The 27,791-nt window shown below is 46.0% G+C and overlaps 1 protein-coding gene across 1 annotated transcript in view; it reads right to left on the bottom strand.

Annotated features, from left to right (window-relative positions):
* TCF12 (transcription factor 12) overlaps window positions 1–27,791 on the bottom strand; it is a 325,844-nt gene that overhangs the window by 173,936 nt on the left and 124,117 nt on the right. Inside the window, 1 exon segment of the mRNA XM_030578588.1 lies at window positions 14,362–14,464. Coding sequence (XP_030434448.1) covers window positions 14,362–14,464 — 103 coding nt within the window.

Below are 27,791 nucleotides of genomic sequence, written 5' to 3'. Positions count from 1 at the left end.
GGGCAGCAAGCTAGCTTAGTGTAAAGACTGCTATGAGCAGCTGTACCACAGACAAATATCAGTATGACAAACACCTGTGACCTGCAAGTTCTACCTAACAGACTCCACACCTGATCACCACCTGATGACAGTCACTGATACAGTACTTCCATTGCCACAGCTGCTAACTAGGAGGAGGCAAAAAATCTCAAAAGGGGGAGTAGGAGGATGGGCATCTGCTACAAATGACAATACCAGAGGATTGAGTAGAGAATATAAATTCTATACTATATTTGTAGAAAGCTTCCAGGTACTACTGTATTCAAAAAGAGACCAGAAAATATATTCGATTGAAGTATTACTGTAACTAAAAGGGAAAACTAAGGTTAATGCATGCTTTTGTGTACAAAAACCCAAGGGTAATAATGCCCTGCACTTAGCACTGTCACTAAATGACTGTGTAATTTAATTTCCTTGGAACCCATTAGCTTTCATGAAAGGAAAATGAAAAACAGATGAGAGTAATTCTTTGGTGTGAGCAGAATTCATTTAATATAATACCTGGGAAGAAATCTAACTGTATCAACAGATATGGTATATCAGATCAGCTCTCAAATCCTTCAGACTGCACACAGACTGCTTTGATTTAGCAATAAATAGGACGGTCGAATCTGAAGTCTCCTCAATTACGAATCATTATAATCTTCTTCTTAAAAACAATTTTTTAAAGATCTAGAAAACCTTGGAATTTTTTGTTTATTTAAGATATTCCCAAACATTTTAAAAATTGGAAATTTAAAAAAAAAGCCACAATTGTTTAAACAAAAAGTCTTTAGATTAGGTTCCAAAAACAAGTAAAATGTAAAATTACCTGGAAACCAACAAACAACTTCATTTCATTTAAGCCTGAAACAGCTTAGAATTCAATTCCTTTTCTATTGTGAACAGCAAGATACTTCAAAAATGAAATTAGGAATTGGCTATTTTTTTTTACTCTATAGAATCGTTAAACAACCAATAAAACACAATGGTGCATATAAAGTCACTATACATATATGTATATAAAGCATGGAATCATGACTAAAAATAGCTCAGTATGGATTAAAATTACAAAAAATGTTGGCAATGTTTATTTTAGATTTGGAGAAGGATGAATCAGTACCCAAGGGTCAGTGAGAGATTATAAATTTGACAAACCAATTTCTTAGTTTCATAAAAATCTGGGGCACGGTAAAGCCTAAAATGCTTTCCTAGAATCAAGATGCAGAGGTCAACAATAATGGAAATAAACAGGTTTCTACTTAAAAAGCATTCCATAGTTAGGGCAGTTTACTTTTCACATAAGAACAGCCAGTGCAGATCAGATCAGTAAATTGTCTCTGACATTGATTAATGCCAGCTGCGTAAAAATAAGGTGCTAGAAACCCTGTAGTTAGGGAATAACCTGTTAATAGAGGAAGGTTCCCCCTAACCTGATAGACTAGTAGTTGGCTTGCGCCATAAAGCATGAGGGCATACTCTCTCTTTTTTTTAATTATTATAATCATCTACTATAAATGTAGATGTTATTTTGAAGTCTGCCAATCTCTTGGTCTTCATAATATCAGGAGAAAATACGTTCCATAAGTTAATTATACATTGCGTTAAATTACCTACTACAGTTTTAAATTTCCTCATTCTTGTAAGTTAAGAAAGGGTGGAATAGGATAGGGAGTATAATCCATTTACATAAATGGCATTATAAATATTTTCAGGGTTTTTTCTTCATCCCAATATTTTCTGTCCAATCCCCCTTTTATTTGTTTGGTCACTGTGCACTGATGAGAAGTTTTCAAGTCGCTGCCTGCAAGGATACCTAGGTCTTTTTTCTGAGTTGATATAGCTAACCCATAACCCAGTAACATCAGTGTAGACTTCAAATTAATCTTTCTAATGTGCATTACGTTATTGAATATCACATATCATGTTGTCCATCTAATATGGCTTTATTAGGTTAATCAAAACTAGAGATGACAGTGAGGAACTTCAGAAGAATCTAAATCATTTTGGGACATCTCCAAATTTTGTCACCTAATTATTCACCCCTTTTTCGAATCCCTATAGCACAGTCTTAGCATGGAGTTTTGGGGCACCACACTTAACATTCTGTCATCTTGAGAATTGCCTATTTTCTACTCCTCTCGTTCTGTCTCCACACAATTTCTAATCCATGGTTGAACTCCATTTCTCTCCACAGAACCATTTAATTTCTCTAATAGCCTCTAGTGAGGGACTTTGCTAATGGCTTTTTTAAAGTCCTAAGTTATATTCATCTTCACCCACTATTTTGTCAACCTTCTCCAGATTGGAGAGGCACTATTTTCCTGAGAAAAAACTCTGCTGGTTTGTTCCCAACATTAATGCTCATCTAGATGTCTTATTTTAAAATAGATATATAAATACCAGTTAAAAAAGTTAACCATTTATAAGATTAAAATTATGTCATTAATTGGTTAACCGATTAAAGGGAGATGGGCTGCAGCCGCTCCGGCCGGCCAGCCCTAGGGCTGGAGGTTAACTGGTAAGACTAATAATGTTTTTGCTGGAGTGCTACCAAAGAAGAAAAGGTTAGAGATATTTTAACTACTTGCCATATTTGGTTCCAAATCACCCCAAAGCGCCTTTTTGAAACACATATTACTCTTCCTAGGCTGCTGAAGCGCTTAAATCTTTGTAAGCCAAAGCACAGATTTACAATAAAAATTAGGTATACTAATTTCACAGATCTGAAAGAACACATTGGCAGCAGAAGCATAAAGCAATCAAGAAAGGTGCCAGCACTGCCATGCATATAAACCTGTATAGAATGAGGCAATCAGAAGTCCATTAAGATAGCTAAATGCCTTCTAAAAAAATTCAGAATAAATCCAAAATCCACTGTCTGCTGATCACCCATTTAAATTTGTGACATAGTGCCATCTGTAGATACATTGACTGCACCTTCTAAAACTTCCTTGTAATTGGCTTCACTAAGGGTACGTCTACAGTACAAAATTAATTCGAATTTATTCTATTCGAATTTTCTGAAGCGATTTTATACATTTGGTATTGTGTGTCCCCACTAAAGCACATGAATTCGGCAGAGTGCGCCCACAGTACCAAGGTTAGCATCGACTGTTGGAGCGGTGCACTATGGGAAGCAATCCCACAGTTCCGCAGTCCCTGCCGCCCATTGGAATTGTGAATTAAGCTCCCAGTGCATGATGGAGCAAAAACATTCTTGTGAGTGTTTCTAGATGTGTGCTGTCACTCGCTCCTCCCTCCGTGAAAGCTATGGTAAATGCTATACTGCCAGCAGACGGTGCACCGCCTGTCTCCTGGTACTATGAATCCACCTCACAATGTCCTCTCGTCTTTCTAGCTACTCTTTTATCTAACCATTTCCCACCTTTTTTCGGCTACTGTGAATCGTGCAGCACAGCTTCTGCCGCAAACTCTGCTCTCCCGCTCTTGCATCGCAAGCTGCAGAAGGCAACAATTCCCTGCCATTTTTTGGCCATCGTGAACTGAGCCACACAGACATAGAAGGGGGTGGACCTTCGTGCATACTGTTAAAATTCACATGTTGGTGCAAGCAGACGTCAGTTTAACAAGGCTTTCTCACATAACTGGGAAAAGAACAAACTTTCTTGTGAATATTTTTCTAGAATGTAAAATAATTAAAACATTAAATATTGAATAAGCAAAGTTTAGCTCTAAATGGTGGTACATTTATGGCCCGTATATTTTAGTCTAATTTTGTAGAGTACAAATCTATATGATACTAATGGCATACAGAGATACCAAGATGATTCACTAGTTTCACATGAAATACAAGGAATGCCTCTTTTTCACACTGACAAATCAACAGGATAATTCTGGAATTCATTAGTGAGGAACACTAACTGATTCAACATAATAGCTTTATTTCCTCTGCAAAACACTTCAAAATATCTAAATGAATATGGAAATGCATCTTTCTGTGGCAAATTGTTCATTATTGAATCATTATAAACTCTTGTTAGACAAAATTTCTCTCTTTTGCAATGTACAAGATCATTAAAGTGTTTGAGCGCTCCATCACGAAAGACAGTGGTACTTTATAATCCTCTGTCTCTCCAGGCAAATATGCTTATGGCTGAATGTAATAGACAAAACAACAACATCCCCTTGACATACAATTCTTTCCTTTTTAATGGTGCTTTTAAGTGTTGACAGCAACGGTGAAATATGATTTTGCTCTTTCTACTAGTTTTAACTATTTCAGTCATATTGCTATGTTGTAATAGACACCATTTTGAAGCATAGATCTCAGAGTACAATCCCCTTTAATCTAGTCAAATCTTTCAAACAAGCATGTCAAGCTCACATTTTCAATGTAACTCTTCCTTTCCTCCCCAAATCATGAAATATCTAAACTGCAACCTTTTAGAATAACTTTGACCTATGTTATAAATGCACATCTTTATGTGTGCAACTACTAACTACAGTAGCTCACAAAATGGATTGGCTTTTGTGGGTAGAATGGCTCTGCAATTTGGGAGATTCTCCTAACAAAGAACAAACTATTGTTTCCTATCTAGTCAATCTAACATCACAGTCTAAGAACTGTAACTTTAGTTGAAAGGTCTCATTTTTCATTTTTTATTTAAGGTAAGAGACAAAGAAGCCCAACAATTCAGGTACCAGTACTGAGTAATGAAATCATTTTCACCATATGTAAGGAACCTTTTCATTTCCTTCTAGCATTCAACATCTCTTTAGTTCTCTTGGGAGAATTCTGTGCCACTGAGCGTGAGTATAATCAATGAGCTGTGCATATTTTTAATTTTTTGTGCAGACAAAAACTTCTGCTGAAAAGTTGCTGCAGTTCCACCTTTTGCCCACCAGAAGGTGCTGTGGCGATAGATCACAGCAGCAACTCCCAGCAGAAAATAAGGTCTGCAGTTCTGTCTTTTTCCCACCAGAGGGCATTGTGATGCTAGAACATAGCAGCTGCTCCCAATCAGCTAGGGAGAGAAAGATCCTGCCTTCTTCACAGCACCTTTCTGGCCAGATCAGTAGACAGGGACTATGGGGAGACAGACAGTGTGGGGCTCCTGGTGGATCAGACGGGGCTCATAAGGCCTAGTGGGGGAGGACAGACTGGGATAGGGACTGAATGGGAATGGAGACAGGGCTACAGGGGACAGGGCCACATGGGCAGAGAGGGAGGGGTTACAGAGCTACAAGGGGAGGGAGATGGCTGAGTGGGGGCACAGAAACACGAGGACAGGGGGAGGGGGTGCAGAGACACATAAGGACAGGAGGGTGGCTGAGTGGGGGCACAAAGACATATGGGGACGTGGGAAGGGTGCAGGGCCACACAGGGACGGGGAGTGGCTGAATGGGGGCACAGAGACACGTGAACAGGGGGAGAGGGCGCAGGACCACATGGGGATAGGGGGAGTGGGTATCTGAGTGGGGGCAGAGGGATCCATGTGCCTGACTAAATAGGAGAGGCTAGGGATCAGCCAGGGTCTGCATGGGAGACACTCCCTAACAATCCCAACCTGCCCACCCCCACCCCCCAAAAAACTTGTTCCATACTTTTCCCACCCATACACAACAACCCTCCAATAACTGATCCTTCCCAGCAATTATTTCCCTCTCCCTCAGCTCCTCCGTTAGCCCTGACTCCCTCACAGCTTTCACACCACTTCTGAGGTGTATGGGAAATATGGTTCTGTATTGTAGTTTAAATCAATTATTCTTCTTCAGAGTTCTGAATTAATATACCTAGTAAGGAATGAATTTGTCAAAAAACCATTGTCTGAATCTTTTTTGTTGTCTGTACTGGTACAGACATACTTGCTGACAGGTATTTTGAAATAAATGACCAAAAAAAGACGGTTACTCACCTTTGTAACTGTTGTTCTTCGAGATGTGTTGCTCATATCCATTCCAGTTAGGTGTACGCGCCGCGCGTGCACATTCGTCGGAAAACTTTTACCCTAGCCACTCAGTGGGCCGGCAGGTCGCCCCCTAGAGTGGCGCCACCATGGCGCTCCATATATACTCCTGCCGGCCCACCCGCTCCTCAGTTCCTTCTTGCCGGCTACTCCGACAGTGGGGAAGGAGGGCGGGTGCGGAATGGATATGAGCAACACATCTCGAAGAACAACAGTTACAAAGGTGAGTAACCGTCTTTTCTTCTTCGAGTGATTGCTCATATCCATTCCAGTTAGGTGAATCCCAAGCCTTACAAAGGCGGTGGGGTCGGAGTGAAATATGGCAGAATAAAACTGCCGAGCCAGAGGCTACAGCCTCCCTTGACTGCTGAACCAGGGCATACTGCGAAGCAAAGGTAAGGACCGAGGACCAATGGAGCTTCGCGACAGGTCTCGTGGGTAGAAACACGAGCCAGCAAGGCGGCAGATGAAGCCTGAGCCCTGGTAGAATGCACGGTGATGTGGCTTGGTGAAATATGAGCCAAATCAGAACAAGTGGGGATGTCCGCCATCACCCAAGATGAGATCCTCTGAGAGGAAAACAAGCAAGCCCTCCCTTTGGCCCGCTACCGGGGCAGAGCTGGGGCACCTTAGGAAATGATTCTGTCAGCACAAGATAATGCGAGCACTCCACAGATGTCCAAGGAGTGCAAAGGTTATGCCCATTGCGTTGAGCTGTGGGTAACATGAAAGGCCAAAACACCTTAGGGAGGAAAGCCGGGTGCGGTCACAACTGCACCTTGTCTTTGTGGAACCTTCGTAAGAGCTCTGATCTCAGAGACCCGTCTGGCCAAGACTAGGTTGAGGCCCCAGGGCGGGGCTGGGCGGCGCACCCGAGGGTGCAAGCGCTCCAAGCCCTTGAGGGACCTCGAACCCATAGAGCGTGGGACACTGAACGTCCATCTTAGCCTGCTGGAAGGTAGGGACGGCTGCTGAGCGTATCCTCAGCGATGATACCGCCAGATCCTGCCGCTAAAGGCCAGAGGCAGGCCAGAAAGAGGGGATCGAGACCTCAGCAGGAGCAAGATCGAGCGTACTGCAGCTGTAAAGGAAACGCTTCCACCTGGCTCGGTACGTTGACCAGGTGGAAGGCTGCCTGTCACCCCAACTCAGGTACGCAGGAGCCACCGTGAGGCGAAGAGGCTGCAGGTCCGAGTGACGAAGCCTGTCATTGCCCTGAGTGATGAGGTCTGGGCTGACAGGCCGAGCAACGTGGTATGTCAGTGCTGCCTGGACCACTCTGGAGTGATCATGATGACGCACGCTCCGCCCCTGCGGAATTTGAGCAGGACGTAACGAACCAGTGGGAACAGCGGGAAGGCATAATGCAGTTGGCCGTTCCACGGTATCAGGAATGCGTCCAAGATCGATTCCGAGGAGAGACCTTGGAAGGAGCAGGACACCTGGCATTTCCTGCACTCACGGTGAGCGAACAGGTCTGTGTGAGAAACCATTTCCACTTCCGGAAAGCGGGACGCCTCACATGGGGCAGAGTGATGACTCGTAAGACAGGAAAGACCTGCTGAGTCAAAGAGATAAGACGTTCCGAACGCCTGGGAGAAAGGACGTCGCCAGCTCCATCGAGCGGGCCATGCAAAAGACCCGGAAATGGATGGCCTCCTGACAAAAAAGGGGGGAGGACTATGTCCCCCCTGAATGCTTATGAAGCACCTGGCCATTGTGTTGGCTGTAAACACCGAGATACAACGGCCTCGCAGCTGCCGCTGGAACCCCTGGCACGCCAGGCGGACTACTCTGATTTTTGGGGCATTAATGAGGAATGCCAGCTCTCTAGAAGACCGAAGGCCTTAAGCTCGGAGGTGACCATGAGCACTCGAGCAGAGAGATGATGCGTCCGCCGTCAGGGGCAGTGAGGGCTGGGGCGGATGAAACCGCATCCTGTCCACACCAAGGAGGGGGTTAGCCACCACTCTAGGGAGCCTAAGGCGTTCGAGGGAACGGTGACTACCATGACCATTGGCTCCCTGTCCAAGCGGTACGCCGAGGTGGGCCAGACTTGGAGAGGACGGAGGCGGAGCTTGGCGTGTTTGGTTACAAACTTGCGGGCAACCATGGACCCAGGAGACTGAGACAAGAACGAGCTGAGGTCGTTGGGAAAGCCTTCAGACCTCAGATGATTGATGCCATCGCCTAAAACCGCAGTTGCGATAAGCAGGCTCCGGCTAGGCAGGAGACCAAGATAGCCCCTAGGAAGCCCAACCTCTGCGTGGGAACCAGAGTGGATTGCTCTATAGTAATCATCAGGCCTTGATCTGTGAATAAGACCGTGACGATGCCCACGGCTGAGTGGGTTGTGTGTCAGAGTCTCCTCGGATAAGCGAATCGTCCCAATACGGAAACACGCATATCCGACATAGCTACGGTAGGCGGTGACTATGACCGTAAACCGGGAGTATTCACCGCTGGCTATAAAGCGGAGGCATCTCCCATGCGGAGGGAAGATGGCATTGCAAAAGTACGCGTCCTTCCTATCCAGGGCGGCATAGTAGCCCCCCGGAGGCAAGGATGGAATAATGGTTCCCAGGGATACCATGCAGAACTTCAACCTTATCCCAAACCGGTTGAGTCCATGCAGGACTAGGAAGGTCTGACCTGTGGTCGAGTGGGGGACTAGGGCATAACGGGAGTAAAACCGCTAGCCCCTTTTGTCCGCTGAAGGGGGACAGGGCTGGAGCAATTTTAAGGTGGTACCTATGCTCCATCGTGCGCAGGACCCAGCGACCTAAAAGTAACTGGGGCCATGCCAGGAGAAAGCGGGATCAGGATCCCGTCCAGCGACTGGTACACCGCCCTCCGGTGAACCTTGGAAGGTCCGTCTTTGGTCCCAGTGGTAATTGCGAGGGACCTCGACTTTGGCTTTTTAGGGGGCCTGACGTTTGTCCGCGACCACCTTGGCCTTGCCGTTTTCCAGAGTTCTGCCTCTGGCTAGGCACAGAGTATGGCGGCTGGGGCCATAAAGGCCTGCGTTTGGTCGCAGGCGTATACATGCTGAGATGCATTAGGACCCTATTGTCCAGCAGGCTTCGCAGTCTGGGGCTGTCTCTGCCGCGAAGATGCCTTTACCAACAAAGGGTAAATCCTTTCCCCCGTCCTCCAAGACGGCAGCGAACTCTAGGTGGGAGGTTCGAGGGAGAAACTCCTCCACCCAGGTGCTATAAGTATCGCAGCTAAGCAAGGCTTGTTGCTTCGCACCCCAGAGGTGCAGGGCCCCTGCAGAATACACCTTGCATTCGCCAAGGCTCTTTCCGCTTCGGGGCTGGCGCCCGCTGGCCATGATATCAGGATCGTGGTCCTGAGCATAAAATCCGCGCATATGGGGTGACACGGATGCGTGTCCGGACGGCCATGGAGGTACTAAAAGAGGGCACGGGCCGAGTCCCTGACTCACTCGGACCTTGCCCAACTCGGCACCGGGGACCGGCATCGGGAGGCGTATCGGTACCTGGAACGAGATCCAGACCCGCAACCAGAACGGTGTCGGGAGGTCGACCGAGATCTCGAGGCTCGGAGAAGAGCTACAGGAGTCAAGGTACCTGCCCCGGTGCCAGATGTCGGAACGGTGCCGATAGCGGGTCGGCGAACGGGATACCGACCGGTGCAGTGAGTGTGACCCGTACCGAGGAAAACAGTACCGGGACTGCCAGTGGTGTCCGGTGTGCCGACAGGACTTGGCGCGTCTGCGGGACCGTGATCATAGACGGTGCCGCTCTGCTGTACTGACAGGGGACAGTCCCTTGAAGAGACTGTATTACCCGTACCGGCGGTGCCCGGGTCAGGCAGCACTGACTCCGTCATGGCACTGAGAGCCCTCGCCGTTGGTAACATCTCCGGCGTGCAGGGAACAGCAGGCTCAACCACAGTGCGTACTGGGGAGCTGTCAGGCACCGGATTCGACGGCCCTCGTGGGGCCGGGATCCATGGTACCGAGGTCATCAGAGCTTCGGTAGGTGCCGGTGCCGGGAGAACCGAGTTAGATAAGCCGTCTGGCTGGGGTGCCGTCAGCACTAAAGCAGCGGGAGTAATACGCTCAACCACGGCGCGTGCCGGGGAGCCGTCGGACACCGGATTCTACGGCCCTTGCGGGACCGGGATCGACGGTGCCGAAGCAGGTGTCGGTGCCGGGCGATCCGACTTAGACTAGCCTTCTGGCCGCGGTGCCGTGGGCACGGAAGCAGCCGGAGAAGTAGCTCGACCACGGCGCGCGCCGGGGAGCTGTCAGGCACCGGATACTACGGCCCTTGCGGGACCGGGATCGACGGTGCCGACGTCATCGGTGCCGCAGCAGGTGTCGGTGCCGGGCGATCCGACGTAGACGAGCTCTGGCTGCGGTGCCGTTGGCACGGAAGCAGCCGGAGCAATACGCTCAACCACGGCGCGTGCCGGGGAGCCGTCAGGCACCGGATACTATGGCCCTTGCGGGACCGGGATCGACGGTGCCGACGTCATCGGTGCCGCAGCAGGTGTCGGTGCCGGGCGATCCAACGTAGACGAGCTCTGGCTGCGGTGCCGTTGGCACGGAAGCAGCCGGAGCAATACGCTCAACCACGGCGCGTGCCGGGGAGCCGTCAGGCACCGGATTCTACGGCCCGTGTGGGACCGGGATCGACGGTGCCGACGCCATCGGTGCCGCAGCAGGTGTCGGTGCCGGGCGATCCGACGTAGACGAGCCCTCAGGCTGCGGTGCCGTTGGCACGGAAGCAGCCGGAGCAAACGCTCAACCACGGCGCGTGCCGGGGAGCCGCCAGGCACCGGATTCCACGGCCCTTGTGGGACCGGGATCGACGGTGACGACGTCATCGGTGCCGTAGCAGGCGTCGGCGCCGGGCGATCCGACTAGACGAGCTCTCTGGCTGCGGTGCCGCTGGCACGGAAGCAGCAGGAGCAATACGCTCAACCACGGCGCGTGCCGGGGAGCCGTCAGGCACCGGATTCTACGGCCCTTATGGGACCGGGATCGACGGTGACGACGTCATCGGTGCCGTAGTAGGTGTCAGCGCATGGCGATCCGACTAGACGAGCTCTCTGGCTGCGGTGCCGCTGGCACGGAAGCAGCAGGAGCAATACGCTCAACCACGGCGCGTGCCGGGGAGCCGTCAGGCACCGGATTCTACGGCCCTCGTGGGACCGGGATCGACGGTGCCGACGTCGTCGGCGCCGGGCGAGCCATCTTAGACGAGCTGTCTAGCTGTGGTGCAGCTGACACAGAAGCAGCAGGAGCAGTAAGCTCTACCACGGCGCGAGCCGGGGAGCTGCCAGGCACCGGATTCCCTGGTCCTGGGGGACTGGAATCGACGGAGCCGAAGTCATCGGTGCCTCTGCAGGCCGAATAACGCAACTGAGGCGAGCTCTCTCGCTGCGATGCAGGTGGCACGGAAGTAGCGGGAGCAGGGGGCTCAACCACGGCGCGTGCCGGGGAGCCGCCAGGCACCAGCAGAAATCGTAGACTCTCTCGACCTCGGAAGAAGGGAACGGTGCCGAGTCGACATCGGTGCCGGCGACGGTCGGTGCCGGAAGGCCCTGGTGGTACCGGCGGGGTCCGGTGCCGAGGAGGCGCTTCTGCCCGCCGCTTGAACATCGCTCCGCGCCCAAGGTGGAGGGGCAAGTGAAAGTCCCGCACCTTTTTGTTCTCGGCTTAAAAGCCTTGCAAATGGGGCACTTATCTGTCAAGTGTGATTCTTCAAACAGGAGTCATGTAGATCTCTCTTCGGCCGCGGCTTCTGGTAAGCCGGGCCCCTTTTGAAAATCTGGTGAGCCATGCATGGCTCCGGCACTGGGCTCACGGAAGGGCTACTTCCTGAACCCCGCTAACTAAACTAACCATGTTAGCAAAGGAAAAACGTATAACCATACAAATATATATATATAAAAGTGTTATAACTGCATAATTATATACGAGAAAACGAGTAGCTAGGGAAGTGGAGGTCAGCTAAGCCGCGCTCCACTGTTCCAACGACCGACACGGGCGGTAAGAAGGAACTGAGGAGCGGGTGGGCCGGCAGGAGTATATATGGAGCGCCATGGTGGCGCCACTCTAGGGGGCGACCTGCCGGCCCACTGAGTGGCTAGGGTAAAAGTTTTCCGACGAATGTGCACGCGCGGCGCGTACACCTAACTGGAATGGATATGAGCAATCACTCGAAGAAGAATAATTGAAACTGATGTGATTATATAGTATTATTTTGACAAATAAAATATGCAGAATTTTGCAGAAATTGAAAATATTGTGCACAGAATTTTTAATTTTGTGGTGCAGAATTCCCACACGAATACTTCAAACTTCGTTAGTTAAAATTCACAGTGAAGAGACATGGTACACAGATTGCACCTTTTTACCTTCGCAATGCAAACAAAGTGAATGTAAATTGTTTTCTGTGAATTGTCCAAAACAGACAATCCTGCTGGCATATTTTTAAATACTATTTTATGGCTCTGGGATATACATTCATGCAGATGAGCTTTAGTATGTGTTCTATGGACAGACAGTAGTTCTAATGGAGGCAAAACCAGTGAGAAGCATTAGCTGTAATGCATTACAAGAATATTTTAGTCCACAGCTGTTACAAGCAAGTGATTGATATGCTCTTACGATTCATTTAATTCCCCCTGCAAAGCAATCTCAATGGAGGCTTCTTCTCAAATCTGTACTAATGATATAATTCCATTACGTTTAATAGAATCATCTAGTCATCTTAAGTAAAACTGAAAAGCTAGGATGATACAGTAAGGCCAATAATTTCTGCAGTTATTTAAAATTCTACATACTTTAGGAAATGGTGATTCAAAACCAAACATGAGGACACAAAGTCTGTCCCTCTTTTGTACTACAAATCAAAATATAGTTCTGCTATATATAATAATTTAGCAGAAATAAAGCAAACAAAAACAGTAAAACATGTGACTTGGAAGTCATATGTACCCTTGATTGGTGTTTTGCTCAAGCCATAAATATATTTGAATGTTTGTCTCTTTCCAGCCTGAGGCAAAAAAAATTGATTTTGTTATATGAAACAATAAGGGAAAAATCTTTGTCTTCTAGCATGTTAATAGCAAGCCGCAAACTTTACTGATTTCACTGATCTTCAAATATAACACCACTGATCTAGTGATATGGACTATATATTCTCATATATACACATACATATACATAGTTATTTTAAAACCACACTATTATATTCTGAGATTCATAAGTAAGATTTAAAAGGATAACTGCTTTTAGCAATAGATGCATTCTGCTATCAGCCTTTGTCTGCTTCTACACTTTGCAGACGATTAAAGTAGTAAACAAAGACAAAGACAGAGCAAAGTAGAAAGATTTCCAAAAGAAATTGCAGACCACCAGGATTTGGATTTAGTTAATCCACTTACATTACCATGGCTCTGTCTTAAAAGGACAATGCTGAGATCACAAAATAGGTCACATACAAAAGAAATAAAATACATAAATAAAACAATGTCAACTTTACAAATACAAAGCAAATGTACAGAACCATCTCTAAATTTAAGGCACAAACTAGACAGCATTAGCCCCAAGACATTGCTCTGCCGAAGAGCAAATATTTGAAATTGATTGTTTTAGGCCACAAGTTCAGAGGAGGGAAAAGACAACCATCAGTACATTAAAATGTTCTAGCAATAGTGGTGTCCAACCAAGAAAAACAACTCATTTAACAGCTAAACTGATAACGTGTAGCTTTCTTCGCAGTTTTGACATTGTTCTCAGTTTCAAAAACAGAGGGTGGGGGAACCATAGGCATAGAAACAGTAACAGCTGGAGTTACTGTATGTATGTAAATCACTGCATATTGAAAGAAATCTATACTGTATGTTACATTGTCAATTTCAAATGCAAATATCACCAAAGACAATGACATTTGAAAAGAGACTGTGCAAGCAAACAAGAAGGACAACAATGAAGTGTTAACTGGAGAACAACCTACAAAAATATGCAATTCAGTGTTCTACATTCTTAGAAATTGACATCTAAATATTGCAGAAAGTGCATAAGAGTGACTCAATTTCTTTACAGCAGAAAAAACAAAACAAGTCTTTAGAAGTGTTTCGTCTTCCAGACTGTAAGAAATCATCTTACCCACAGCTTTCTAGATCAACTATCTAAAATACTGGCACTTGAACCTCTTTCCAAAATCATGGATAATATCCCTGTGTTAAGAAAGCCGCATTTTTGGCGCAACTTGTTCTGTGAATAAAGACTTAGATAGCAAACCACTGTTTCCACTAGAAATGCAGTTACTTCCAGGTGCTTGATATGCCAGGCCTAAACAAGGGGATGAAAAATGTCTCTTTCTGACCAAAGAGGCTTTGAGGGGCTACTCGCAAAGAATTACCAACTTACCAATCAGATTTGAGTTCATGAAAGGTGTCGGGGACAATCCTTCATGGGGCCCTAATCGACTGTCATTCAAGTGATCACCATAATGAGGGCTGTCTGCAAAACCCTAAGGAAAAAAAAGACCAGAGTATTAAACAGATTATTTGGCAGCCCTGCTAACTGAGTGTAATGACACTCTCTTAATTAAATGTATAGCATTGCAATGGTCATTCATCATAAAGTTGGCTTTCATGTCCGAATATCTTGTGGAAAACACACACTGCCCATATTTCATACTGTTTGTCTCCTCTCCCCCTCTCATCTGAAAAGAAGCTGCATCATTTTTCAACCTAATAAGTTGTGTTTCCATGGATAAAGTTTCCAAAAATTAAATAATATAGAAGTATTACAATCTGTTTGCAGCTAGAGCACTATAGCTTCTCCTGAAATGTACAGTGTTAGGTTGAAATTATGATTGACATGAGTTTAAAGATTACTGTTCACATCTTCAAGCACCAGATATAAGGTCTGGTATGAGGAGAAAATGTATTCCAGTGAATAAGAGGAAATACCACTCCCCCTTTGAAGGCTAAATTAAGGTTACAGATTAATAGGCATTTTAGTGCTATCAAGCACTAAATGCCACTGCTCATCTACAACAGGTTTGCTTACAAGAACTGATTAAGCTGAGACACCCAGCTCTGCCACCTGTCCTGCAAACAAGCATTCAAAATAAAAGGTTATTTGCACCCTTTCTAATATTAGAGTAGCTAACCTAATATACTTGGAAAGATGACTCATGTGTAAACAGGAAATACTGGCTTATGTGCTAGCTTGCTCCAGAACCATGAAGAGAACAAGAAATGGATGTAGCAAACCCCTTAATGTTTCAAGCTGCATATATTGTTCCATTAAGGCAATTATTCAATTTCCTTCCATGTAGGTAAGAATGTTCTCATCTTTTTCAAACAATATTGAGCCCTAACTAGAAAAATGGTGTTAGCCACACAGACTGGTCACACATATATCTTGTTAAAGGATTACACTGAATCAAAAATATATTAAATAAGACCTTGCTCTCAAAATTGCATCTGCTTCATAATCAAAGTTTTGCACAAAATTTAGTAAAATCTTGTGTAACTTAAAGTGTCTGGCTACTCATTTGTTTAAATTTCCTCATACTAAATGCTACACAAACTTGAAGCAGAGGCCCAAGTAAGGGAGGAAAACTGCTCAGGCTCACAGCAACCAGAAACCACCCAGAATCCCCTGGGACTATAAAATCATCAATCACTGTACATTTATCATTTTCCAGACTGCAGGCTCACATTCAAGACGACATTAATGGGGCTGAAACAGGCCTCACTATCTTTGCAGGCGTGCTGTCAGTTCAACCAAAGGGCTAGTAACTGAGGGCTAAATAACTGTCAAATCACTCCAACTGCTTATGGATGCATGTCACAACTCCTTTTGCTATTCTGCTTTAAAAGTAATCTTCCGGGAGTCCCAACTCCCAAATGAATCTTTGGCTCATTTTATCTACTTCAGAATCAGTGATACACATGTGACAGACATTCAGAAAGAATCTTAGTGACATTTATAACTTGGTTATGACCATAAGGGTGTACTGTGGTAACCATGACCTAGCCCCGTCTGTCAGATAGGCAGCATGTAGCAGCAGCTGCCCAGGAAATGGAGCGGCTTGTAGCTAAGGTCACCACATGTGGTTTATTTTTGTGTTGAAATGAAACAACATATTAAATGTGCCAAACGAAGAAACAAAAGATTTTACACATAATATATGGTCTATGCAGTAATCTCCAAGATGCTTAGTTTACTGTTGAATTCATCAGCTTGTGATCAGACATTGAAAAAAAATCCCAGTAAAATTGATATCAAGTACACAGAAACCAACCACCATTTTACAAGACAGCACTTAAATAAGTTTAAAAGAAAAGAACCTGATTATTAATAATTTACTTAAGATATTCCATATACTAAGATAGAGAAAAAGCAGCAACATAGGTAGATCCAGAAACATTAAAAAAAAATGATTAAAAAAAAAGTCTTTTTAGGATTTAAGTATTCCATCTTTGGTGCAGGCAGAATACACGTCTAAAGCAAGACTCATTTCATCAGTCAACATAATATGGGTTCTCTTACACAGCATAAGAGCGACAAATCCCTATCCAATACCCAGGGCTAACTGCCCTAAAGAACAAAAGTTAGTGTTATAATCTAATACTTTTAGGGATTTTTTTGGGGAGGGGTGTGGGGGAGAAAGAGAATTAAACAATTGTACTGGGGGTGGGAATTTACATGAATGGCAAATCTTTTACTCTCCTCCTGTCAGTACTTCAGTAAAGGTGATTCTTCAGATTTCATTTCACATATTTATTTATTTATTTGACTTAGTTTCCCTTTGATCATGAGCCACCATCTGATTACAAGACCCTCAATCATATTGTTATAATACAGTTGTTCCTAATCAGTTCTGAGTTGTTCTAAAAGGATTCTTCCAAATATTAAATGCCATTAGACATTCAAAAGTTTTATTTCAAAATGTGTTCATATGCATCCACACACCACTGATGGAGTTGGTCTACGTAAGCTAAATTAAAATTAATATTCATTGAGCCCGATTCTCCATTATATTGCATATTGTACAGTTATTAACACCTGTGCAGAATATAACCTGCAACAAATGGCTTTGTCTCCCTCTGCTGGCTAGACCAAGCTACCATCTTTGAGATTAAATATTCGGACACAATCTTAGTGACTGGTCCTAGTGCTTCAGCTCAAGTACTAGAGATTCGTGGTTTAAGACCCAGGAATCCACGGTTCAAACCCCACAGATTACACAGACAGGGCATCATTACATGAGTGCAAAGCAGCTGTAAAATGCTACCATTCTGATCTGATAACATTTCACAAATAGTATGCAAAAGAAATCAAGAAAAATGATAAAAGATGTAAAAAGAAAATTGATTTAAATTAAAACAGAGATATTTTCCCACAAAGTAGTAATCCTTTATATTTCTCTAGTTGTGTCTAGAATTCCCAGCCTTTAAGTATCTGTATATCATTATTCGCTTACACAAATTATGTAAAGTTCTATATGCAAGAGCTTTAATCTGTCATGTTGTAAACTGAGAATTCAGATTACTAAATAAGGGCATGGCTACACTTGCAGATGTAGAGCACAGCAAGTTAAACCAGCCCTCGGAGACCGCAGCAGTGAAATCGCTGCCCTGTGTTCACACTGTCAGCTGCAAGGGCAGTGGTGTGGCCACATTTGTGGCACTTGCAGTGGCACTGGGAATGGTGCATTATGCGCAACTATCCCACAGAGCGCCTCTTCCCATTCTGGCGCCGTGGCTTGTGGAAAGGGGGCGCGCAGGGTCTTGTCCCAATGCCCCGTGTTGCATCACTTCACATCCCAGCAATCCCTGTGCTTCCATCCACATTTGGTGCCAGTTTTTGTACTGTGCCCTGTGTCTTCCCTTTCGGTCTGCAGGAATGGATCCCAAACTTGTGAGGAATATGCTGATGCTTCTCGCCAGCACATCACGAATTGCAGTCGATTTACTCATTAAGCTACAAAGTGACAGTGAGGAGTCCGACGATGATGTCAACACACATAACGCATACAACACAAGATTGCTTGTGGCATTCACGGACATGCTCACAATCGTGGAATGCCACTTTTGGGCTCAGGAAACAAGGACTGAGTGGTGGGAACACATCGTTATGCAAGTCTGGGATGACGAGCAGTGGCTGCAGAACTTTTGGATGATGAAAGCCACGTTCATGGGACTGTGTGCTGAGCTTGCCCCCACCCTGCGGCGCAAGGCCACAAGAGTCAGAGCTGCCCTGCCGTTGGAGAAGCGCATGGCTATTGCAAACTGGAAGCTGGCAACTCCACACAGCTACCGGTCAGTCACTAACCAGTTTGGAGGAGGAAAGTCAACCGTTGGAATTGTGTTGATTCAAGTGTGCAGGGCTATTAATCGTATCCTGCTCAGAAGAACCATGACTCATGGCATAACACATCTGTATTGCATGGGAGGAGGGAACGAGACAATCACAGACTTGCGTATGTCTTGTTATCATATTTAGCCTTCCTGTCTGGAGTGCTGTGCAATGAGTGCTGCACTTCAGGCTGCCTAAAATTCATGGTGATGGGGGTTGAGTGCAGTGGGTAAGGGTCGTACCTTGCAGGGCTGGATGGTGAAGCTATAGGTGTTGAAAGCAACTGGTGGCAGTAAGAAACCGTATGTTGGGAAAAGTGGGTTGGTGGTGATATGGGGACACAAGGGAAAGAGTTTTGGGATAAGGGCTGCAGGGGGGGTGGGTGCGGATCTGCTTCTTCTGCATTGCTATGAGTGCCTGCATCACATCCGCTTCGCACTCCACAATGCTTAGGAGCCGCTCCATGGTTTGTTGCCGGTGATCCACATTCTCCCGGCGGAGCCTCCTTTCAGTCTTCCGCCACTCCTGTACTTTTTTATTTTCACTGAGAGACTGCTGCATGGACTTCATGCAGAAGTTTGTCTTTGCTTCTTCTCGGACGCTTCCTGATTCTTTGCAACCTTTCAGCGGTTGATAACAAGGACAGCTGAGATCTCAAGGTTGCATCTGTAAAGCCAAAACGCAACAATTAACAGAGGCAGCATTGTTCACACTAGACAGAGCAATGATTCGGCCAAACTTGAAGACAAGCACAGTGCACAGCAGAATGTGCCTGTCCCAAAGCGAGCACACAATCCACAAGAGCCTCAAAATGGTGAAAAACCACAGGGGGAAGGGGGAATGATTGTTTCAGGGCCGTTCTGTCCTCTGGGGTTCTGTGCCTTGGGGAGAGCCAATAGCTGTAGGGGACCCCTGTACTGAACACTGTCCTCATATTTTCCACACATTATCTTCATCCTGGAAGATATCTCGCTGCTGAGGGTGACCTGGGAACCAAGGGAAGGTCTTCTACTACAATGTGGCTTCCACCCTGGCCTTTTTGCCGCTTGCTTGTGTGCAGCAATGATCCCCTCACAGCACAGTGGTGCGGACATTTTAGCCTTACTGGGGCAAGGAGCACAGCTCTGCCAAAGAACCTGCGCAAGCGGATTGCCCAGCTTCTTCATGAGACCTTCGATGAGATCACTGCGGCAGATTACCCCGATGTAAAAGAGCACAACAATGCCCTATTCCACATCTAGGCATGCACGCAGCCCTAACTCTTCTTTCTGCAACCCTCCCGTCCCATGAGCCTGCACCGAACTACCACCTTTCCAAAATAAAAGGCACTTACCGGACACCTCCTATCGGGCACTGTTTGTTCTTCCACAAGCACTGTGAGCAGCTACCTTCCTCCTTGCTTGGAAACAGCTCCTGGCTGCATGCATCTAGGGATGCAGGGCCATCCTCTGGCTCTGGGCCCCCCGCCTCCTCAGCCTCGTCGCTCCTCCTTTCCTCGTCCTGCCTTGTTGCACTCTGGGCTGCCACAGCCTCTGAAGTGTCCATGGTGTTCTTTGGAGTGGAGGCAGGGTCGCCCCCAAGTATCTCGTCCAGCTCTTTGTAGAAACGGTAGGTTGTGGGTGTAGCACTAGAGCGGCGAGTTTTCCTCCCATGCTTTGTGGTAGGCATTCCACAGCTCTATTATGGCTCTTGATACACGCATATAGGTATCATAATTCCTATGGCTGGAGCACAGGTGGGACTGGACAGTTTCCTCCCCCCAAACACTGATGAGGTCCACCATCTCGCCGTTGCTCCATACTGGGGATCACCTGGTGCATGGATGCATGGTCACACGGAAGGATGCTCTGAGCACACTCCATGCCTTGCTGAGCAATCAGGAAGGTGAATTTCAAAATTCCCAGAGAACTTAAAGGAGGGAGTCTGATGGTTGATCACCTAGGGGCAGGGCAGTAGAGTTAAAGTAATGACCAGAGTGGCTACAACAGACATTGTGGGACACTTCATGGAGGCTGATCAGAGCGCATTAATAGACCAGGGCATCCACACTGGCACCGTGGCACTCCAGCAGGGGCGCAGCAAGTTTTATGCTTCTTGTGAAGGTAGATTACTAGGGGCGCTCCAGCCACGGAGTCCGGACACTCTACATGCTTTGCCAGTGTGGACACCTCAGGAGTTAGGGCGCCCATGCCTGATTCAATGTGCTCCAACTTGCAAGTGTATCCAAGGCCTAAGAAGACAGGTGGTGGCACAGACTCAGCAATTCACAAAGTAAAACTGCTGTTCTAGTAAGAACGTTACTCTCTGTGATTTGATGAATATCCCTCTACTACGACTACTCAAACTGGTCAGATTATGTCTAGGGTCCCTATAGCATGGTTGTGGTCCCAAAAATATCACCGTCTGGGGGCACTAACCACTGGAACTCAAGGCCGTTTTGTTTATTGGGCTATTGTGCAACTGGTACCCAAGGCAGCCTGAATTTCAACAGAGAAACAGTCCTTCTTTATAACTGTCAGGCCAACATGAGTAACCATTCAGAACACGATGGGCCCTCAACTGTCTTCAGGTAGCCTTGCTGGCATGTGACTTGAGAAAGACTACGCAGTAACAAGAATAAAACATTAATCAAAGGCCTTAATCTTCCTTTGACCTGTTTTATCTACAGTCAAACAATAACTTTATCCATATATCAATAATATTTAGATAGGCTACAAGCTTCTATCAAAGGAGTCAACCTTTTAACACAGCAGAGTGGAACAGCTGGTAAGTCAACGAAAAAGACATCTCTTAAAACATGTACGTTGTTGCATATAAATGCATGCAGGGTGACCAGATGTCCCGATTTTAAAGGGACAGTCCCGATATCAGGAGCTTTTTCTTATATGTGCATCTATTACCCCGACCTCTGTCCTGATTTTTCATACTTGCAGTCTGGTCACCCTAAATGCATGTGTCAGTGCAAGGGAGTCACAGCTAACTAAACTGAACAAAGAGCAGTATAACAACCATAAAATAATACCTCACATCAACAACATATCAGAATTCATAAACTATAGCTACCAAAATCACACCAATTTTACTTAAAAATTCAGCTTAATATCAGTGCTTCACTTCAGCAATGAACACAAATCCCTTTAACAGGCATCTTGGGCATTTTCCTGTGCCTTGATCCAAGCAGAAACTTTATTCCAGAACTCTCAACTATTTTGAGCTGCAAACCAAATGAACTCATTTTCAGATGCTATGTGTCTAATTTGCTTATTTCTTCTATGACTTCATTTTCTTAGGAAATTCCACCTTCTCATATCACTTTCCTGACTCCACGGTTCTTCTTAAGCCACACGCAACACATGTTTATAAACCATGGTAACCTTCTTGAGTCTATCTGGCATAAATACAGTCAGGAAAAAAAATGAAGTAGAGCAGTTTAAGGCACACTCCCAAGGTTGGAAGGTCTAACATTTTATTTGCTTTTAATAATTTTCATCCTTCTACTGCCAAGTTCTGTTTGATTCTCTGAATGAGGTTCGTAAGTAAAACACATCAACGGCTGCACTGCGATTTCATCTGCCTGTTACATCTCATCTTAAATTAAGATTGTAAACTGCTTGAATTGTTTCTTAATATACATGCTTGTATGGTTCCTAGCAAAACGGGTTCCCAACCTTGCTGGGGCCTCTACTTACTGCTGTCAATAATAAAAATAATGTAATAATAATAAAATCAATGCTAGTGCACTATAGAGCCTACAAATACCACTAGCATGGTGGCTAGCATGTGTAAAATTAACCTGTGCAAATATCTACTACAAGTTGCACTTCCTTGCTATGTCTGTCTATTATGTTCTTCTTACACATACATCTGCTTACACAAAACCTGATCTTAAATGACTTAGGGTAAGATTTTCAAAAATGTCCAACTGCTTATACCCGTAGAGCTTATAAGCACAGTTACACAGGTATAACTGCATCTACACTAGAGTTTTTACTGATATATCTTTATTGGTAAATATTAGAGTCATGCCCTAACAAACATGTTTATATTGGTAAAACTTGTGTGTACACACCAGGTCTTAAGAGCCTAAGTTCCATTGACGGTCACTTTTGAAAATGGGACTTGTGCTTCTGAAAATGTTATCCTTGATATTTTGGGTGAAATCCTAGGAATTAAGCTATAAACTTCAACAGGGTCAGGATTTCACCTTTAAAATTCAGATAAATGTAATTCTGCCCACATGCTGGCAATCTGAATTAAGTAGTTCATACCAAGTTACACAAACTTGACTAACAACAGGGCTGTCAAGTCTGTCAAAAAAAAGTGGGGGGAAAAGGGTGAGGGAGAGAAGAAAACAAAACAGTGGTTCATGTATTCCCACTCCATGCCCTGACCAGACTTTACTCCCACCTGTTCACCACTTCAAAAAGCAAGCCTTGTATTGTCCCAAGTTATGCTCTTTCAGAACAGAATACAGCGCAGAAGATTATACTCTTTGTCCTAAACTCACTAAAGGCAGCAAATTTCTTTTTGAAGAGCGAAGTCATGAGTTTCACTTCATTGTCCTAGTCCTGTCCATTCTCTTCAGTAGATAACTACGAAGTAGTTTGCACAAAGTACATACGCACATTAGTCCCTCACTTACTTACTATCACTGCTCAGCTATAATCTGTTATTGTAGGGTGAAATAAATTATAGTGCAGCCTTTTATTTTGCTCAAATACTCTAAACTAGAGCGAACAGCTGAGGTCCAGTTTTGTCATCCCCCGCTTCCCCATACAGGACCTTGGAGACAAACCAAAATCCAACCCAGCTGTACCTCATAACTGAGCTTCAAAGATTCAAGCTGGGTGTTTGCTTTTTGGCTACTTGTTTAATATAGTGTTAGGATTTAAATGATCACAGCTAAGCTCAAACATTAACATTCCATTAAAATGAATGGCAGAGTTCACACCTCTGTTACTGTTTCAATCAGTATATCTGTAGACTGAAAAAACAGTGCATTAACACAAGCAGCAAAGACTATCTTGTCCGGCTGTGAAGAACATGGGAGATACCTGTACAAATTACATAAATATTGTATCAAGTATCAGAGGGGTAGCCGTGTTAGTTTGGATCTGTAAAAGAAGCAAAGAATCCTGTGGCACCTTGTAGACTAACAGACGTTTTGGAGCATGAGCTTTCGTGGGTGAATACATCTGACGAAGTCGGTATTCACCCACGAAAGCTCATGCTCCAAAAGTCTGTTAGTCTATAAGGTGCCACAGGATTCTTTGCTGCTTTTATAAATATTGTATGTATCTCTGTTTGATTACTAAGTTATGACCGGCTCTATGAAACACTAAGACCTGGCCTACAACTAAAACGTAGGTTTACCTAGCTACATCGCTCAAAGCTGTGAAAAATTTCAGGCCCTACACAACGTAGTTAGGTCAACTTAACCCCCAGTGTAGATGCATCTAAGTCAACGGAAGAATCCATTCTTCTGTTGGCCTACCAAATTCCTTTCTAGGGGGTGAATTTACTACACCAACAGAAAACCCCTTTCCATCACTGCAGTAAGAGTCTATGTCAGAGCGTTGTAGCTGCAGCTGTGCCACTGTAGCATTGGTAGTGTAGACATATCCTAAAGAGCTAATTCCAGTCCACCTGGAACTCTCTCCACCTACCCAGGAACCAGGAAATGACTAATTCAATTGCTGGTGTACATATGGACTCCACCAGGGGTCGGCAACCTATGGCACGCGTGCCAAAGATAGCATGCAAGCCCATTTTTAACGGCACGCTGGAGTCTGCCGGGACTCCAGTGTGCCATTAAATATCCTGCCAACACGGCAAGCTGCAGGGTCCGCACTCCCTGGCCGCAGCGCCGGCCAAGCGCAGCAAGCCGCTGGCCCCTCCCCCGCCTTCCCCTGGAGACCTGCCGCTGTGCGCGCAGCGCTCTGGGAGCCAGGGCTGCATGCTCCCACGGGGCAGCGTTTGGCTCCATGGGAAGGGAAAACCACTCCCCGCTCATCCAGAGCCCTGTCGCCACACGCGCAGCGCTCTGAGGGGCGGGGCCGGGCGGGGGTGCACACGTGCGGCAGCGACAAAACTCCGGATGAGCGGGGATCCTTCATGGTAAGGGGTCTGGGGCTGGGGGAGGGTTGGATAAGGGTTGGGGGCAGTCAAGGTACAGGGAGCAGGGTGGGTTGGATGTGGGGGTGGGATCCCAGGGGGGTGGTTAGGGGCAGGGGTCTCTGAGGGGGCAGTTAGGGAGAAGGGGGGTGGATGGGGCATGGGAGTCCTGAGGTCTGTTAAGGGGTTAGGAGTGGATAAGGGTCAGCGCAGTTAGGGGACAGGGACCAAGGAGGGCCCTGGGGGGAAGTTAGGGTGGGGGAGATGGTCATGGGACAAGGAGATGTGGGGGGTCAGAAGAGTCGGGAGTTCGGGGGGTGTCAGGAGGTAGGGATGTGGAGAGGGGTTTGGGGCAGACAGGGAGCAGGGGGGGTTGTATGGGTCCAGAATTCTGGGGGTCCTGTCAGGGGGCAGGGAGCGGTTGGATGGGGCATGGGAGTCCAGGGGGTTCTGTCTGGGTGTGGGGGTGTGGATAAGGATTGGGGCAGTCAGGGGACAGGTAAGGGGTAGGGTCCTAGGGGGGGCAGTAAGGGGACAAGGGGCAGGGAGGCTTAGATAGGGGGTGGGGTCCCAGGAGGGGAGTAATTGGGACATGGAGCGGGGGAGGTTTCGGGGGGAGCAGTCACCCAGCCCTCTGCCCTGAGCCCTGACCCCTCCCCCCCAAACACACAGCCCTCTGCCCTGAACCCTGCAGCCCCCCACACACCCCAGACTCCTGCCCTGAGCCCTGTACCACCCAGCCCTCTGACTCCTTCACCCCCTCCCATAACCCCAGCCCTGACTCTGGCACCCTCACACATACCCAGCCCCCCTACCCTGACACCTGCACCCCCCTCACATGCCCCTAGCCCTCTGCCGTGACTCTTGCACCCTGCACATCCCATGCACCCTGCACATCCACACCCTGAGCACCAAATGGGAGCTCCTGCACCCCCACTCACATTCCCACCTGCACCCCTCACACCAAATGGGAGCTGACCAGGTAAGTGCCCCCAAACCCAAACCTCCTGCCCCAACCCTGAGCCCCCTCCCCCATTCTAGCTCCTGGCCAGACCCTTCACCCCCAGCCCTGTGCTTGGTCCACTCCCACCCTCAGCTCAATGAGAGGAAAAGAATGGGCCAGAACCAGGGAGAAGATAGGAACCCACTATATGTGGGCAGGGCCAAGACCCTAGACTGGCAGCGGGCTGAGTGGGTCCGGCAGCCGGGATGCCAGCTGGCAGGAGTCGGCGGATGGAACCCCTAAGCGGCAGTGGGCTGAGCCACTCAGCCCATCGACGGTCTGGGGTTCTGGCTGCCAGACCCTTACCAGCTGGGGTCCCGGCCGCAGGCCCCACTCAGCCCACTGCTGGCCTAGGTGAACAGAACCCCAGACCATCAGCAGGCCGGCAGCATAAGATCAACATTTTAATTTAATTTTAAATGAAGCTTCTTAAATATTTTGAAAACCTTTTTTATTTTACAATACAACACTAGTTTAGTTATATAATATATAGACTTGTAGAGAGAGACCTTCTAAAATACATTAAAATGTATTACCAGCACACGAAACCTTAAATTAGAGTGAATAAATGAAGACTTGTCACACCACTTCTGAAAGGTTGCCGACCCCTGGACTACACAGTAAATCCACCACTGGAAGTCTAGAGACATGCATAAACTGGACTGACCAGGTTCAGATGTCCCAGAATGAAGGGGATTGTGAAATGGATGAAGGACAGCCTATGAACTCATGGGAGGGCCATGGCATGGTTAGACTGAGAAGCAAGGCCCGCATGAGTGCAATCTGCCTTATCCACACCCATTGCTGGGGGCAGTCCTGGGACAAGCGCAGCCTACTTAAACTTTTAAGGAAAGGCCATGATTTAGATAAGATAGTATATGGACAGACAGACATTTTGTTGTTCTAACCCTTTTAATTCACCTCCTAGAAAGGAATTTGGTAGGCCAACAGGAAGAATGGATTCTTCTGTTAACTTAGCTGTGTCTACACTGGGGGTTAAGTTGACCTAACTATGTCGTGTAGGGCCTGAAATTTTTGGTTGTTATAACCTTAATATATATTCTTCAAAATACTGAGAAAGATGAGACCCAAACTGGGTCTCTCTTATGGTCCGCTGCTATTATAGATTTTCCCTCCTAGTGAGAGAATGGTATGGTAGATCTCAAATCGATGAAGGCTACACTCAGAAAGACCTCAAGACTTCTGGAATATGCTGCTAAAACAGTTTCACTTTTGTTTCTACTGCCTGTCCCCCCTGTCTCACATTTCTCTCCAGACTTCTTCTCCTCATCAGATCTATTCTGCCCCCCAACAATCTTCTATTCATTGAACTTTTTGAAACTTTGCACTTTTAGAGAGAGGTAAGGGACTGACTGTGTGCACAAATTTGCAGAGGGACAATAGGACTGAGGTCTGTTATTTCTCACCTCTATATATTATTTATTTATTTAAAAACATTTTTTGCTGTTAGCAAGCATGTTATCTCTGGAGAGACAAATCCACAGTTTGAGAACTGCAAAACTAAGCATCTCTGATGGTATCTTCTAGACTGAGCACTGAGTTGCATTGAGTAGATAGAAAGATTAACCTAAATAACCTATACAGAAGCCCCTGGAACCCCATAAGATTGTGTTCCTAATCCATGAACTATTGGAACTCATTCACAAAACTTTTCTTAAACATTACATGAATATATTGTCTCATACTATAGAATTAGAATTTATAACCCCTATTCCATGATGAGATATCTTTGAGCTATAATGGATCTTAATTAAAACTATCTTTAGATAGGTTTTTTCCTCAAAAAGCATTTTATCAAAAAAATCCGATTCAAATTTAAAAAATCAGATTTTTTTAGATTTTTTTTTAAAGAATCATTGATTTTATCCACCCTGCTTTTCATTCTAACAATACTATTGTAATAGGTCTAATTTTTCATTCACAATCAACAAATATTAAAGACCAGTTCAAGCTACAAAGCACAATTCACATCCTCAGTTTCCTCCATGACTGACACTAATGATGTTTATAATTAACAACAACAAGAGAAAGAGATGCTTCTGCTATAAGTACGTCACCTTCCTCTTTGCCCTGGAGATCAAGCGCACTATATTGATGATACGCCTCAGCTCTGATTGCCCAAGGTGGAAAAAAACCCAGTGATCTCATACTGCACCAAAGAACCAACACTAACACCTCAAGTTATGAATTTTAAGGGAATGTGAAACATTGAGAGAGTCTCACAGTAATGGTTAGAAAATATTTAATATGGGTAACGGAACACTCACTTTCTCAAGTGAAAAAAACAACCAGGCTGGAAATCGATGGACATGGGGATGACATGTTCAGTGTTATAATCAGTATC

The sequence above is a fragment of the Gopherus evgoodei genome, chromosome 10, assembly GCF_007399415.2.
Source record: "Gopherus evgoodei ecotype Sinaloan lineage chromosome 10, rGopEvg1_v1.p, whole genome shotgun sequence".
NCBI classification, from domain to species: Eukaryota; Metazoa; Chordata; order Testudines; family Testudinidae; genus Gopherus; species Gopherus evgoodei.
This window is presented reverse-complemented; position numbering and strand designations above follow the sequence as displayed.